General features: G+C 41.5%; 1 protein-coding gene across 2 annotated transcripts in view; it reads left to right on the top strand.

Annotated features, from left to right (window-relative positions):
* Positions 1 to 12,828, top strand: part of LOC132881891 (anoctamin-9) — a 32,961-nt gene extending 20,133 nt beyond the window's left edge. The window contains exons 13-24 of one of the 2 annotated variants that reach the window (XM_060914906.1): positions 2,339 to 2,506; positions 2,651 to 2,687; positions 2,764 to 2,875; positions 3,375 to 3,432; positions 3,572 to 3,669; positions 4,701 to 4,894; positions 4,988 to 5,140; positions 5,229 to 5,283; positions 5,478 to 5,597; positions 5,721 to 5,814; positions 6,012 to 6,124; positions 11,514 to 12,828. In XM_060914906.1, coding sequence (XP_060770889.1) covers positions 2,339 to 2,506; positions 2,651 to 2,687; positions 2,764 to 2,875; positions 3,375 to 3,432; positions 3,572 to 3,669; positions 4,701 to 4,894; positions 4,988 to 5,140; positions 5,229 to 5,283; positions 5,478 to 5,597; positions 5,721 to 5,814; positions 6,012 to 6,124; positions 11,514 to 11,529 — 1,218 coding nt within the window. In that variant the 3' untranslated portion in view covers positions 11,530 to 12,828. Of the gene's footprint in view, positions 1 to 2,338; positions 2,507 to 2,650; positions 2,688 to 2,763; positions 2,876 to 3,374; positions 3,433 to 3,571; positions 3,670 to 4,700; positions 4,895 to 4,987; positions 5,141 to 5,228; positions 5,380 to 5,477; positions 5,598 to 5,720; positions 5,815 to 6,011; positions 6,125 to 11,513 lie in introns of both variants that reach the window. The other variant, XM_060914905.1, reaches the window with a different exon arrangement.
* The last annotated feature ends 1,780 nt before the right edge of the window (positions 12,829 to 14,608 follow it).

Below are 14,608 nucleotides of genomic sequence, written 5' to 3'. Positions count from 1 at the left end.
GTTGCTGACATCAAATTCAAAATGAGCATATATTTTCAACATTTCTCGGTTTCAACATGTGATATGTTGTCTTTGTACTATTTTCAATGAAATATGATTTGCAAATTATCACATCCCAACTTTTTTGGAATTGGGGTTGTAAGTTTATGTCCCCCACCTTAAGTGACAATGAGTTTGGGTCTTCAAAAAAAACCCCATCTCTGTGTCATGTCAATGCGTGTTGACACGCACAGTGCATGCCATAGATTACAAAGTGCACGCAGCGCCATTAGGACTAATTACTATGCATCTCTTCTGAATTAGAGTGCAATCACCACGCACACGTATAAGGATGCTCTAAAGACACAAACTTGAAGTATACATGCTGTACCTAGTGTCTCACATTACCAAGCCTTGTATCTGTATATTGCCTACTTTGTTTTGTGTATTTGAACTCTGCTTTTCGTCTTTGCCTCCACCATTCTGTTTGTGCCTTGCTCGACCATTGCCCATTTCACAACCCTGCCTTTGTCTTACATTTTTGAAATGTTTACCTGCCTGTTTGTAACTAAACACTCTTCCTGTAATTACATCCGTCATTTGCTTGCTTACATGACACACTGGGCCATGTGCTCTTCTTCCCATCAGCGACAAACAAGTCGGCAGTCAAGTTAACAATATGTGTTAACGCCATAAAACAAAGGCTTAACTAGCCTAGCTTAGGTGTTGATCCCTAACAGTTATTGAGAACGGTGATCAAAGGATTGATAAAAGAATGAAATGACTGCTGATACCGCTAAACTTAACACCTAGTTAAAGTGTACCGGCAGCATTTCTATACCCCGCACCCAGCCACGCGGTGTGACCTAAATGACATCATTGATGATTTGCAACACATGAATGAACTGAATGGTGAAGATTTCGAAAACATAGTGGGTGGACACTGACAGCGATACACCAGGAACCGCTGTCATTTCCATAACAGATGAAGAAATCATTCGAGCATCCCAGAGAGGCTGAGTCTCTTAGAAGTAAAGATGGGGAGGGGTTCACTGCACTGTAAAAGACTGTGTGGGCAAACAGTGCAACAATTTAAGAATAACGTTCCTCAATGTAAAATTGCAAAGAATTTGGGGATCACATAATCTATGGCACATAATATTAAAAGATTCAGAGAATCTGGAGAAATCTCTGTATGCAAAAGACAAGGCTGAAAACTGACCTTGGATGGCTGTGATCTTCAGGCCCTCAGGTGACACTGCATTAAAAGCAGACACGTGTCTGTAGTGGAAATCACTGGATGGGCTCAGGAACATTTCAGAAAAGCATCGTCTGTGAAAACAGTTCATTACTGCATCCACAAATGCAAGTTAAAACCAGATATAAATAATATTCAGAAACGCTGCCACCTTCTCTGGGCCCGAGCTCTTTTACGATGGACTGAGGCAAAGTGGAAAACTGCCCCGAGGTCTGACGAATCAAAAGTAGAAATTATTTTTGGATATCATGGACACCACATCCTCCAGGCTGAAGAGGAGAGGGACCATCCAGCTTGTTATCAGTGCATAGTTCAAAAGCCAGCATCTGTGATGGTATGAGGGTGCATTAGTGCACATGACATGGGTAGCTTGTACATCTGGGAAGGCATCATTAATGCTGAATGATATATACACATTTCGGAGCAATTTGCTCCCATCCAGACAAAATCCTTTTCAGGGAAGGCCTTCCTTCTTTCAGCAAGACAATGCCAAACTGCGTTCTGCACATACCGTATTAAAACTGCATGGCTCCATAGTAAAAGAGTCCGGGTGCTAAACTGGCCTGCCTGCAGTCCAAACCTGTCTCCCATTTAAAACATTTGGTGCATTATGAAGCGCAAAATACAACAAAGGAGACCCGAACTGTTGAGCAACTGAAACTGTATATCAGGCACGAATGGGACAACATTTCTCTTTCAAAACTACAGCAATCGGTCTCCTCAGTTCCCCCATCTTTACAGAGTGTTGTTAAAAGTAGAGGTGATGCAACACAGTGGTAAACATGCCTCTGTCTCAGCTATTTTGAAACATACTGCTGACATCAAATTCAAAATGAGCATGTATTTCTCAAAAAAAAAAAACCCACAACAACAATAAAATTTCTCAGTTTCAACATTTGATATGTTGTCTTTGTACTATTTTCAATTAAATATAGGGTTTCTATGATTTTTCAAATTGTCACATTCGGTTTTTATTTACAGTTTCCACACTGTACTAACTTTTTTGGAATTGGGGTTGTACACATCAAAGCTAAAGTACTTGTATTTATGTGTGTGTGTGTGTGTGTGTGTGTGTGTGTGTGTGTGTGTGTATCTTCACAGCTGCTGCTGATCATTGGATTGGCACATGCCCTTGTTGTGTTCAGGGTAATAGCCAGTGTATTCCTTGCTCAGAGTGAAAAATGGGATTTTATTCGTGAAAACAGCAGCACAGTTGCTTTAATGCTGGGAGCAGTGCTGCACTACTTCACAATAACCATCATGACTCGGGTATAACACTAATTCAGCTTTCTCTCTTAGAATTACAATAAAACCTTATGTTCTTCTAAATGGCATAGCTGTGAGGAATAATGTTGTCATCTGTAGTCCAGCAAACAATGATAATTACATTCTCATACCTTTGATCTTGTGCAGGTCAATCGCAAAGTGGCTCTGAAGTTATGTGATTTAGGTAGGTGGAAAAGATTTGCTGTTACGATATTAAGCATAATTGAGTTTATTAGTTCATTTATCCCTTTATGTTGTAGAGAAAGTGCGTTCTCATGCTGCTGTTGAAAGGAGCTTCACAGTCAAGATGTTTATGTTCCAATTCTTCACACTTTTCTCTTCACTCATATACACAGCATTCTTTCTTGGCAGGTAAGGAATCGCAAGCGTTAAATAATTTTTTAATAATTTTGTGACTTCTTTTTAACAATTTTGTGGCTACCAGCATGGGTATCCAGAAGGCCATCCATCCAATATCTATAGCTGCTTATCCTATGCAGGGTCGCAGGCAAGCTGGAACCTATCCTAGCTGACTTTGGGCGAGAGGCGGGGTACACCCTGGACAAGTCGCCAGGTCATCGCAGGGCTGACACATAAACAACCATTCACACTTACACCTATGGTCAATTTAGAGCCACCAATGAGCCTAATCTGCATATCTTTGGACTGTGGGGGAAACCGGAGCACCCGGAGGAAACCCACACAGACACGGGGAGAACATGCAAACTCTGCACAGAAAGGCCCTTGTTGGCTGCTGGGCTCAAACCCAGGACCTTCTTGTTGTGAGGCGACAGTGCTAACCACTACACCACTGTGCTGCCCAAGAAGGCCAGGTAGATATTAATTCTTTCTTTCTTTTTAATAATTGCAGGATAAACGGACATCCAGGTGGATATGTGAGGATAGCTGGATTCTGGAGATTAGAGGAGGTGACCTAATTATATTCAAGTCATCACTTAGACTTAATTTAAAAACTCTTGAAAAGAAAAAAAAAACTCCTGAATAAACTAATATTGAGTCTATCACCCCCTAGTGGCAATCACCATGTATGACTTTTTTTGTGTTTAGTGTCACCCAAGTGGATGTCTGACTGACTTGTTCATTCAGATGGCCATCATCATGTTGCTCAAACAGTTCATCAGCAACGTTTTTGAGTTTTCAGGCCCGTAAGTTAAGATTCTTAAACTGTTAATCTATACAAAATGTGTTGTGGTGGGGAAAGCATCAGTGAATTGTCATTATTCTAAAATATCTCATCTCATCTCATTATCTCTAGCCGCTTTATCCTTCTACGGGGTCGCAGGCAAGCTGGAGCCTATCCCAGCTGACTACGGGCGAAAGGTGGGGTACACCCTGGACAAGTCGCCAGGTCATCACAGGGCTGAGACATAGACAACCATTCACACTCACATTCACACCTACGGTCAATTTAGAGTCACCAGTTAACCTAACCTGCATGTCTTTGGACTGTGGGGGAAACCGGAGCACCCGGAGGAAACCCACGCGGACACGGGGAGAACATGCAAACTCCGCACAGAAAGGCCCTCGCCGGCCACGGGGCTCGAACCCGGACCTTCTTGCTGTGAGGCGACAGCGCTAACCACTACACCACCGTGCTGCCCCTGAGCAAACATATAATCAAAAAATGAAATTGAAACCAAAATAAAAACAAAACAAACCAGTAATCATGTTTCAGTGCCACCCTATACCATAATGTCTAGCACACTGTAAATGTGACCATTCCTTTTCCCCCCGCAATCGCTACTCTGATAAGAGCTTTTAATTAGGTTTAGTTCTTGTATTCTTGCATGTTCTTGTCAAGCAAAATAACTAACATGCCGATTATACATAGTATAGCATAGCAACCGTTTATCATGGTTATCACTTTTGAAAATAAATAAGCACAAATAAGTAAAAAAAAATACCTAAAAGCCTTAGGAGTGACAGTTCTATCTGGCAAGTTGTTCCAAATTTTCATTGCACAGCAAAGAGAATTAAAAGCCCATCTTTGTGAGGCTGCTTTCAAATTTTGCTGAAATATGGTATCCAACAGAGCAATGTAGCTTATGCTGAAAATACTGTAGCTGTTTTAGTAGATCAAAAAGTCCAAGACTAATTATCAGCACATGTCTAAGAGCTATTAAGAGACATTTACTAGTAATGTCATGTATAGATCATGAATCTACTCTTTCCACAGCTGGTTCAGACGGTGGCTGAAAAGGCGACAGGATCAGAAGCTGAAGAAGGTTAGACAGTGTTCAAAGAAGGACTGTATGGAGGGTACAGGAGGTGCTAGTCTGTGTGACAACTGTAAACTTAAGGACTTGCTCTGGAACTTTGAGCTCCATAATGTGGACTCCTTTAGCCTCTTCAATGAATTCCTAGAAATGGGTACAGACAAGTTTTTCAAGAAGCATCATTCAGGTTTTCAGTATTTGTTTCTCAAAACCTCATTTTGCACTTGTATATTTTGTCTCTGCTTAGTACTCCAGTTCAGTTTCACTACCATCTTTGTGGCTGCATTTCCTCTGGCTCCTCTGCTCGCTCTGCTTAACAACATAATTGAGATCAGAATGGATGCCATTAAAATGGTCAGTCTGGAGCGAAGACTGGTGCCCAGGAAGACTAATGACATAGGTGAGAGCAGAAGAAATACACAAAACCACGTATTTAACTTGGAGTTAAATTATGTACTGTATGTCCATTCAGCATGTGAATTTTGTAGGTGTTTGGACAGATGTACTGGAAACAATTGGTGTGTTAGCTGTCATCGCCAATGGGTTAGTCATCGGCATTTCCTCTGATTTTATCCCTCGGTTGGTGTATCGCTACCGCTATGGACCCTGCGCTAGTAATTTCACTACTAGTGGTCCTGGGTACGCAAATCATATAATCTATATGATACACACAGACTGCTGTAATTACCAAGCAAACGTCAAACCTTCACATCATACTCTCCGTTTCTCTCACACAGATGCATGTCTGGTTATATTAATAACTCTCTATCTATCGCTGATACAAGTGATGAAAACATCAGAAAAGATTTTTCCCTCCATCAACTCAGTCACAATAACAAGACCGTGACACATTGCAGGTATTGGTAATACTAGTAAAAAAGTAATTAATTAAACATTTACTGGCAGTTCTTTATTTTGATCACCAGTGGTATGTGACTTGTTCGTTGTTGTTGTTGTTGTTGTTGTTGTTGTTTTTATAGCTATAGAGACTATAGGAATAATGATGACTTCACTTTGACCAATCAGTTTTGGGTCACTCAGGCAGTCCGCTTTGCCTTCGTCATTCTCTTTGAGGTATTGTAGCTTACAAAGTGTACATGTTAATATTACCTTAAAGAGGACATGTTTGGGATAAAATGATGTGATTAACATGTGCATTCATATTTTGGTGATATTTTTAATATTTTTAATAATCATATTTTAAATGTGGATGAACCTATTTAGTCTCTTTCTCCTCCTCCCTTAAATGTACTGGACATTTCTCTAAGCAGCACGTGGTGGTGATGTTCAAGTGCATCGCAGGGTGGTTTGTCCCCAGTTCTCCCTTAGAGGTAAAAAATACAAGGCTGCAAGACAAACTTGGAAGACTGAAAGAAGAACTACAGTGAGTGACCAAAATAACAATCTACGAGGGGTGACCTGATTCAAAGTTTTGAGCCTCCAGGAAATTATAGCCAATAGAAATCTTTTAATGCATTATTTTTCAACATAATCTCCCTTCAACTCAATACACTTCTTCCACTGGTGGTGGAATGCCTGGATCCCGCTGGAGTAGAAGTCCTTAGTTTGGGCCCCGGGGTTGGGTCTACAGCCTCCATGACTTCCTTATCAGTGACGTAGCGTTGTCTGGCCAGATCCTTTTTCAGGTTCGGGAACACATGGAAGACAGAGGGTGTGAGGTCTGGTGAGTAGGGCAGATGAGGGATGAGTTGGAAACCACAGTCATGGATTTTTGCCATCGCCACCACTGAGGTGTGGGCCAGAGTATTATCCTGATGGAACAAGACTCCTCTGGTCAGCATTCCTGGCCTCTTCTTCTTGATGTTCTTGCTTGATGTCAGCAGGTCAGCGTAGTATTGTCCAGTGACGGTATGGCCCTTTTGGAGATAATCCACCAACAACACGTCTCGTGCATCCCAGGAAATGGACGCCATAACCTTTCTGGCCAAGACCATGACCTTGGCCTTCTTTGGGGTGGGAGAGGAGGGGTGCTTCCACTGCTTCGACTGCTGTTTGGTCTCAGACTGGTAGTGATGAACCCAGGACTCATCCATGGTAACAAACGGAGCCAGGAAATTTTCCAAAGCAGCTTCAAAGAGTTCCAAATTATTGGTGGACAGGGTGCACTGTGTGCACTTCTGTTGCTGGGTCAGGAGGCATGGCACCCAGCAAGCGCACACCTTCAACAAGCCAAGCTCGTTCCACAGAATGTTGTCAGCTCGCTCCTGAAACATGCCCAAACTGTCCACTATTTGGCAAGGTGACAATCACTGATCCTTCATAACCATCCTGAGGACAAGGTCAAGGTTCTCTGGTGTGTCACAGTCAATGGTCTACCTGACCTTGGATTGTCTTCGAGGCTCTCCCTGCCACACTTGAATTCTCTGACCCAATGTTTGACCATGGCATACGAAGGAGCATCTTCTCCTAGTGTGTTCACCATATCCTCATGAATGATGGAGTCATGTCTTTCAACTGAAGATACTTGATCACAGACCAGTACTCAAGTTTCTCCATTTTCATAATACCTGTCAAGTGTGTTCACTTAGAGAGCCTGCAAAAAGGAAATGAAAAATGGTAGGATCAAGAAACTTGGGGAGCACAATAATGTTATTTGGCAGATTACGTAGACTAAATTTAATTTACCTATCTCACTGTTTTCTGGGTGAGGCTCAAAACTTATCAGTCACCCTCATATTATATCTTATAGTATCATTGTGTAGTACTATATACAACAAAATGACTGCTCAGTCTAAGCAGCCATACATACATATTTTATATTTTTCTTTTAAAATGTGATTTTTTTAAACCAAAAAAAAGTATTTTCTTATGGAGTTAATATTTTGTCAATAGGTTTGTGTGATTAATTGCATTAGTTGCCCTACAGTTGTATACAAAGGTTTTGGCACCCCAGTCAAATATTTCTCAACATACGGTATTTTTATTGATTTTTAATGTGAAAAAAGGTCAATTCAACATCTGGAGTAAACTGTTGTTAGAAAATGCAAATGTTAATGCATGGTTGCTTTAGATTTGATTAACTTATTTAAATAATCAGAATAATTATAGCATGTGCAAACGTTTAGACACCTTTCCTTTTGTAAAGTCTCAGAATTTAACTTTGTTGTTAGTAAGAACTTCACAGCATAGTGATTTCTTTGACTCTTTAAACCTTCTGCCAACACTAAACACCCATGCACTCCTCTAAGCAACTCTCGCCCGTAGTCAGCTGGGATAGGCTCCAGCTTGCCTGTGACCCTGTAGAACAGGATAAGCGGCTAGAGATAATCAAGTCAAGTCAAGTCAACTTTATTGTCAAATATGCTATACATGCTCGACATACAGCACAGATGAAATTTCAGTCTTCTCTGACCCACGGTGCAAACAGACAATGCAATAAATAAAAATAGAATAATTGAAAAAACAAACAAACAATATTAAAGTTAAGTTAAAGTCCTTCCCACGCCTTACAGTACCTGGTATTCCTAGGCAGTCTCCCACTCAAGTACTAACCAGGCCCAACTCTGTATGTGGCGCATCGGGCGGCGCCGATCTCCGTTTCCATAGCCCTTGGCCTCTCGCCTATTACATAGCTAGGGTTACAGTGGGGGGCTAGTCCTCTGGTAACCACGAGAGTTTAACTCCCCACTCACATCTGTATTGCAGCGTGCCTTGCCAGACGGTAGTAGGTACCATTTTTATGATGGTCTTTGGTAAACAAACAATATAACCAGTATAAACACTATAAACACTCTAGATAGGAACTAGACTATAGACTAAACACTCAGACAAACAATATAAGCAGTATAAATAAACAGTATAAACACTAGAGAAGAAGAACGAGACATAGACGAAACACTCAGACAATATAAACAGTGTAAACACTAGACAAGAACTAGACAAAGACTAAACACTCAAACAGACAATATAAACAGTATAAACACTCTAGATTTGAACTAGACATAGACTAAACACTCATATATACAGTGGTGCTTGAAAGTTTGTGAACCCTTTATAATTTTCTATATTTCTGCATAAATATGACCTAAAACATCATCAGATTTTCACACAAGTCCTCAAAGTAGATAAAGAGAACCCAGTTAAACAAATGAGACAAAAATATTATTCTTGGTCATTTATTTATTGAGGAAAATGATCCAATATTACATATCTGTCAGTGGCAAAAGTATGTGAACCTCGAGGATTAGCAGTTAATTTGAAGGAGAAATTAGAGTCAGGTGTTTTCAATCAGTGGGATGACAATCAGGTGTGAGTGGGCACCCTGTTTTATGTAAAGAACAGGGATCTATCAAAGTCTGATCGTCACAACACATGTTTGTGGAAGTGTATCATGGCACGAATAAAGGAGATTTCTGAGGACCTCAGAAAAAGCGTTGTTGATGCTCATCAGGCTGGAAAAGGTTACAAAACCATCTCTAAAGAGTTTGGACTCCATCAATCCACAGTCAGACAGATTGTGTACAAATGGAGGAAATTCAAGACCATTGTTACCCTCCCCAGGAGTGGTCGGCCAACAAAGATCACTTCAAGAGCAAGGCATATAATAGTTGGCGAGGTCACAAAGGACCCCAGGGTAACTTCTAAGCAACTGAAGATCTCTCTCACATTGGCTAATGTTAATATTCATGAGTCCACCATCAGGAGAACACTGAACAACAATGGTGTGCATGGCAGGGTTGCAAGGAGAAAGCCACTGCTCTCCAAAAAGAACATTGCTGCTCGTCTGCAGTTTGCTAAAGATCATGTGGACAAGCCAGAAGGCTATTGAAAAAATGTTTTGTGGATGGATGAGACCAAAATAGAACCTTTTGGTTTAAATGAGAAGCGTTATGTTTGGAGAAAGGAAAACACTGCATTCCAGCATAAGAACCTTATCCCATCTGTGAAACATGGTGGTGGTAGTATCATGGTTTGGGCCTGTTTTGCTGCATCTGGGCCAGGATGGATTGCCATGATTGATGGAACAATGAATTCTGAATTATACCAGCGAATTCTAAAGGAAAATGTCAGGACATCTGTCCATGAACTGATTCTCAGGAGAAAGTGGGTCATGCAACAAGACAATGACCCTAAGCACACAAGTCGTTCTATCAAAGAATGGTTAAAGAAGAATAAAGTTAATGTTTTGGAATGGCCAAGTCAATGTCCTGACCTTAATCCAATGGAAATGTTGTGGAAGGACCTGAAGCGAGCAGTTCATGTGAGGAAACCCACCAACATCCCAGAGTTGAAGCTGTTCTGTATGGAGGAATGGGCTAAAATTCCTGCAAGCCGGTGTGCAGGACTGATCAACAGTTACCGGAAACGATTAGTTGCAGTTATTGCTGCACAAGGGGGTCACACCAGATACTGAAAGCAAAGGTTCACATACTTTTGCCACTCACAGATATGTAATATTGGATCATTTTCCTCAATAAATAAATGGCCAAGTATAATATTTTTGTCTCATTTGTTTAACTGGGTTCTCTTTGTATGTGTGTGTGTGTGTGTGTGTGTTTGGGGGGGGGACTGTGAGGGTGACATGTCAGATGTTGAGGGGGGGCAGGGATGTGTGCGAGCAGAATCCGTGGCAGGAGGCAGAGGGGGGAGGAGGGGCAGAACAGGGAGGGAGTTGGGCCTCCTGACCGCCTGGTGAAAGAAACTGTTCTTGAGCCTGCTGGTTTTGGCCCGGAGACTCCGCAATCTCCTCCCTGACGGCAGCAGGCTGAAGAGGCTGTGAGATGGATGGGTGGGGTCACCTGCGATCCTGATGGCTTTGCGGGTGAGGCGGGAGTTATAAATATCCATAAGAGAAGGGAGAGAGACACCAATGATCCTCTCAGCTGCTCTCACGATGCGCTGTAGAGTCTTGCAGCAGGACACGGTGCAGGCGCCGTACCACACGGTGATGCAGCTGGTCAGGATGTTCTCGATGGTGCCTCTGTAGAAAGTGTGGATGATGGGGGCCGGGACTCTTGCTCTCCTCAGTTTGCGGAGGAAGTACAGACGCTGTTGGGCTTTTTTGGCCAGTGATGCGGTGTTGTTGTTCCAGGACAGGTCTTCAGAGATGTGCACACCCAGAAACTTGGTGCTGCTCATCCTCTCCACTGCAGCACCGTCGATAAATAGTGGAGCTTGCTGGGTGTGCTCTCTCCTGAAGTCCACAACAATCTCCTTCATCTTCTCCACGTTCAGACGGAGATTGTTGTCCTTGCACCACATGGCCAAGCGGCTCACCTCACTCCTGTAGATTGTCTCATCGCCATTGTTGATGAGACCCACCACAGTTGTGTCATCCGCAAACTTGATGAAGAGATTTGAGCTGGATGTTGGTGTGCAGTCGTGGGTCAGCAGAGTGAAGAGGAGGGGGCTTTGAGATGAGATGAGATGAAAAAAAAATCAACAACAGATATAATTTGGTGAAGGGTGTCCCAGTGTTTGCATACAACTGTATAATTTAGAATGATAACTTCATCACTAGATTCATTACTAGAAAAAAAAATTGGTAGTCTGTTTGAATGAAGACTTTTTGAATACACAGATAAGTGAAGACTTCCTTCGCCTGGGAGGATACATTAGAATTACAAAAATGCCACAAGATTTTAAATGTATTGTTATATTTGTTAGAATAAAATTAGTGGCATCTATACACGTTATTTAGAAATTAATATTATAACTCTAGTATGTATTTATGGATCAGGGCTGACTACACTGGATGCTTGAATCATGCACATCCTAACTTCAGACTTAATTAATTTACGTTTTACCTACAGCCCAGCAAAAGCATGACATTTCAGATCACAGAATGAGTAACAAACTTCAGTGGATGCTCCAATCCAGAAAACAGAAAAAGAAGGATCATCAGCAAGATAAACTGAACTACAATGTCTAATCTAATTACGAACCCTGTACATCATGATCCCATCTCCACGAGGAGAAGGGCTGAAGTTGAAATTCTTGCTGCTGTGCACAACTGGTAACTTACTGTTTCCATTTGATTCATTCAGTACTCTTGTTTTAAGTCGATGAATGACATCATCTTTGTTTTTTCCCTCTAGTCCAGTACATTTTTTTTGTATCAAATTGGATTTACAACACTGTATGCTTTCAATTATGTGACTATTATTTTTTATTTACAATTCATGCATTAGGCAGATACAGTAAAAGCAATGTGTTAAAAAAAATTATAAATCCATTTTTTTCTAGACTGAAAATATCACACAAACATTGTTACCTCCGCCAAGGAGGTTATGTTTTCATTGGCGTTGGTTTGTCTGTTTGTTTGTCTGTCTGTGTTCAAAATAACTCAAAAAGTTATGAACGGATTTTGATGAAATTTTCAGACAAGGCGTGTATTGTGACAAGGAACAAATGATTACATTTTGGTGATGATCCGGATCACCGTCCGGATTTTTTTGAAGGATTCTTTATCATTGCGAGATGTATGAACCTTTTGGCCTTCTGTTTTTTTCCCGCTTGGTGGAGGTCTGCGCTCTCCGAGAGCTTTTCTAGTTTTTAAATGAAACTAGATAGAACTCGATGCCAATGGCGTCGATGGGGATGCCTCCGCCTGGTAGACTACATGCCTTATGAAGTTGTGATTAAGTTAATGTCAACTTGGTATTTAGTGTTATTATGCAAATGATGATATGCCACCTGACCTTGAAGTCTACAAGAACAGATAATATTTTGATGTTCACAAGGTTTTGGGGCAGACATGTGACCTCAAAGTAACCTTGACCTTTGGCCTTCATATTCTAATCATTTCATCTTTGTCCCCAGGTGCACAAATGCTGAATGTGTGGTGAAATTCCTTTTATTAGCCTTTAAGATATTGTGTTCACAAGGTTTTTGAACAGACATTTGACCTCACAGTGATCTTGACCTTTGCCCTTTTGATCTCAAAATCTAATCAGTTCATCTTTGTCCCAAAGTGCACAAATGGTGAAAGCTTGGTGAAATTCCTTTCATTAGCCTTTGTGACATCGTGTTCACAAGGTTTTGGGACAGACGGACGCATGCATGGACGCACGCACGGACAGACAGACAACCTGAAAACATAATGCCTCCTGCACCTTAAAGGAACAGTCCACCATATTTCCGTAATAAAATATGCTCTTATCTGAATTGAGACGAGCTGCTCCGTACCTCTCCGAGCTTTGCGCGACCTCCCAGTCAGTCAGACGCAGTCAGACGCGCTGTCACTCCTGTTAGCAATGTAGCTAGGCTCAGTATGGCCAATGGTATTTTTTGGGGCTGTAGTTAGATGCGACCAAACTCTTCCGCGTTTTTCCTGTTTACATAGGTTTATATGACCAGTGATATGAAACAAGTTCAGTTACACAAATTGAAACGTAGCGATTTTCTATGCTATGGAAAGTCCGCACTATAATGACAGGCGTACTAACACCTTCTGCGCGCTTCGACAGCGCATTGATATCTGAGCTCCGTATCAATGCGCTGCCGAAGCGCGCAGAAGGTGTTAGTACGCCTGTCATTATAGTGCGCACTTTCCATAGCATAGAAAATCGCTACGTTTCAATTTGTGTAACTGAACTTGTTTCATATCACTGGTCATATAAACCTATGTAAACAGGAAAAACGCGGAAGAGTTTGGTCGCATCTAACTACAGCCCCAAAAAATACCGTTGGCCATACTGAGCCTAGCTACATTGCTAACAAGAGTGACAGCGCGTCTGACTGCGTCTGACTGACTGGGAGGTCGCGCAAAGCTCGGAGAGGTACGGAGCAGCTCGTCTCAATTCAGATAAGAGCATATTTCATTACGGAAATACGGTGGACTGTTCCTTTAAGGTGGCGGAGGCATAAAAAGAATGGGCCTAGATAATCAATCGTGAAAATTTTGCTCAACCTTTATAATTTTTAGCAGATCTTAAAGTCTACAGTAATCTTTAGTTTCTACAATAAGATGACTGGATTTTATATTATAGTGTAATATTTATTATAATGCCTTATTTTATAAGGTACCTTATTTTATTTACTGCCCATTAAATTTAGGTTTAATCAGTGGAGGTGGCAAAGTATTTCTCCATTTGGGATCAGTGTGGACAGTTTTCCTCTATTGTGTAGGTCTACTAACTTCAATAAATATTAATGAACAAGTAAAGGTCTATCAGGAACACCCAAAGAACTTGAAAACAGAAATTTTCCAAAGTTGATTAGGGGTCCTGTTTTCAACCAGAAAATAAGCCAAGTTTCACACTCTGTCACTCTTGTACTATGGTGTATTTTTTTGTAGGACTATACATATAACAGAATAAAGATAACAACTTATAATTATGAAATTATAAGATAAAAGCATCTCAAAAATCTTAAAAACTCTTATGTCAGCCTCAGGGGTTTGCAGTAGCTGTAAGAAATGATCAATTTGTTATTAGCTGCTAGTGCTAGCTCAGTTGGCTGTGTATACACACTGTTCTGGTTAAGGAGGGGATGTTAGCATTTCACCCTGAAATTCAAATGGAGGTGTATTTTGATTGAACAATGCAAGTGTACCCTGATGAAACTGGCTCTAACTCACTGTTCAACTATTCATCCAGCCATCCATTATCCGTAACCGCTTATCCTGTGCAGGGTCGTAGGCAAGCAAGAGGCAGGGTACACCCTGGACAAGTCGCCAGATCATCACAGGGCTGACACATAGAGACACAAACAACCATTCACACCTACGGTCAATTTAGAGCCACTAATTAGCCTAACCTGCATGTCTTTGGACTGGGGGAAACTGGAGGAAACCCACGCAGACACAAGAAGAACATGCAGACTCCACACAGAAAGGCCCCCGTTGGCCACTGGGCTCGAACCCAGGACCTTCTTGCTGTGAGGCGACAGTGCTAACCACTACACC

Source organism: Neoarius graeffei, chromosome 2 (genome assembly GCF_027579695.1).
Source record: "Neoarius graeffei isolate fNeoGra1 chromosome 2, fNeoGra1.pri, whole genome shotgun sequence".
NCBI lineage: Eukaryota > Metazoa > Chordata > Actinopteri > Siluriformes > Ariidae > Neoarius > Neoarius graeffei.
This window is presented reverse-complemented; position numbering and strand designations above follow the sequence as displayed.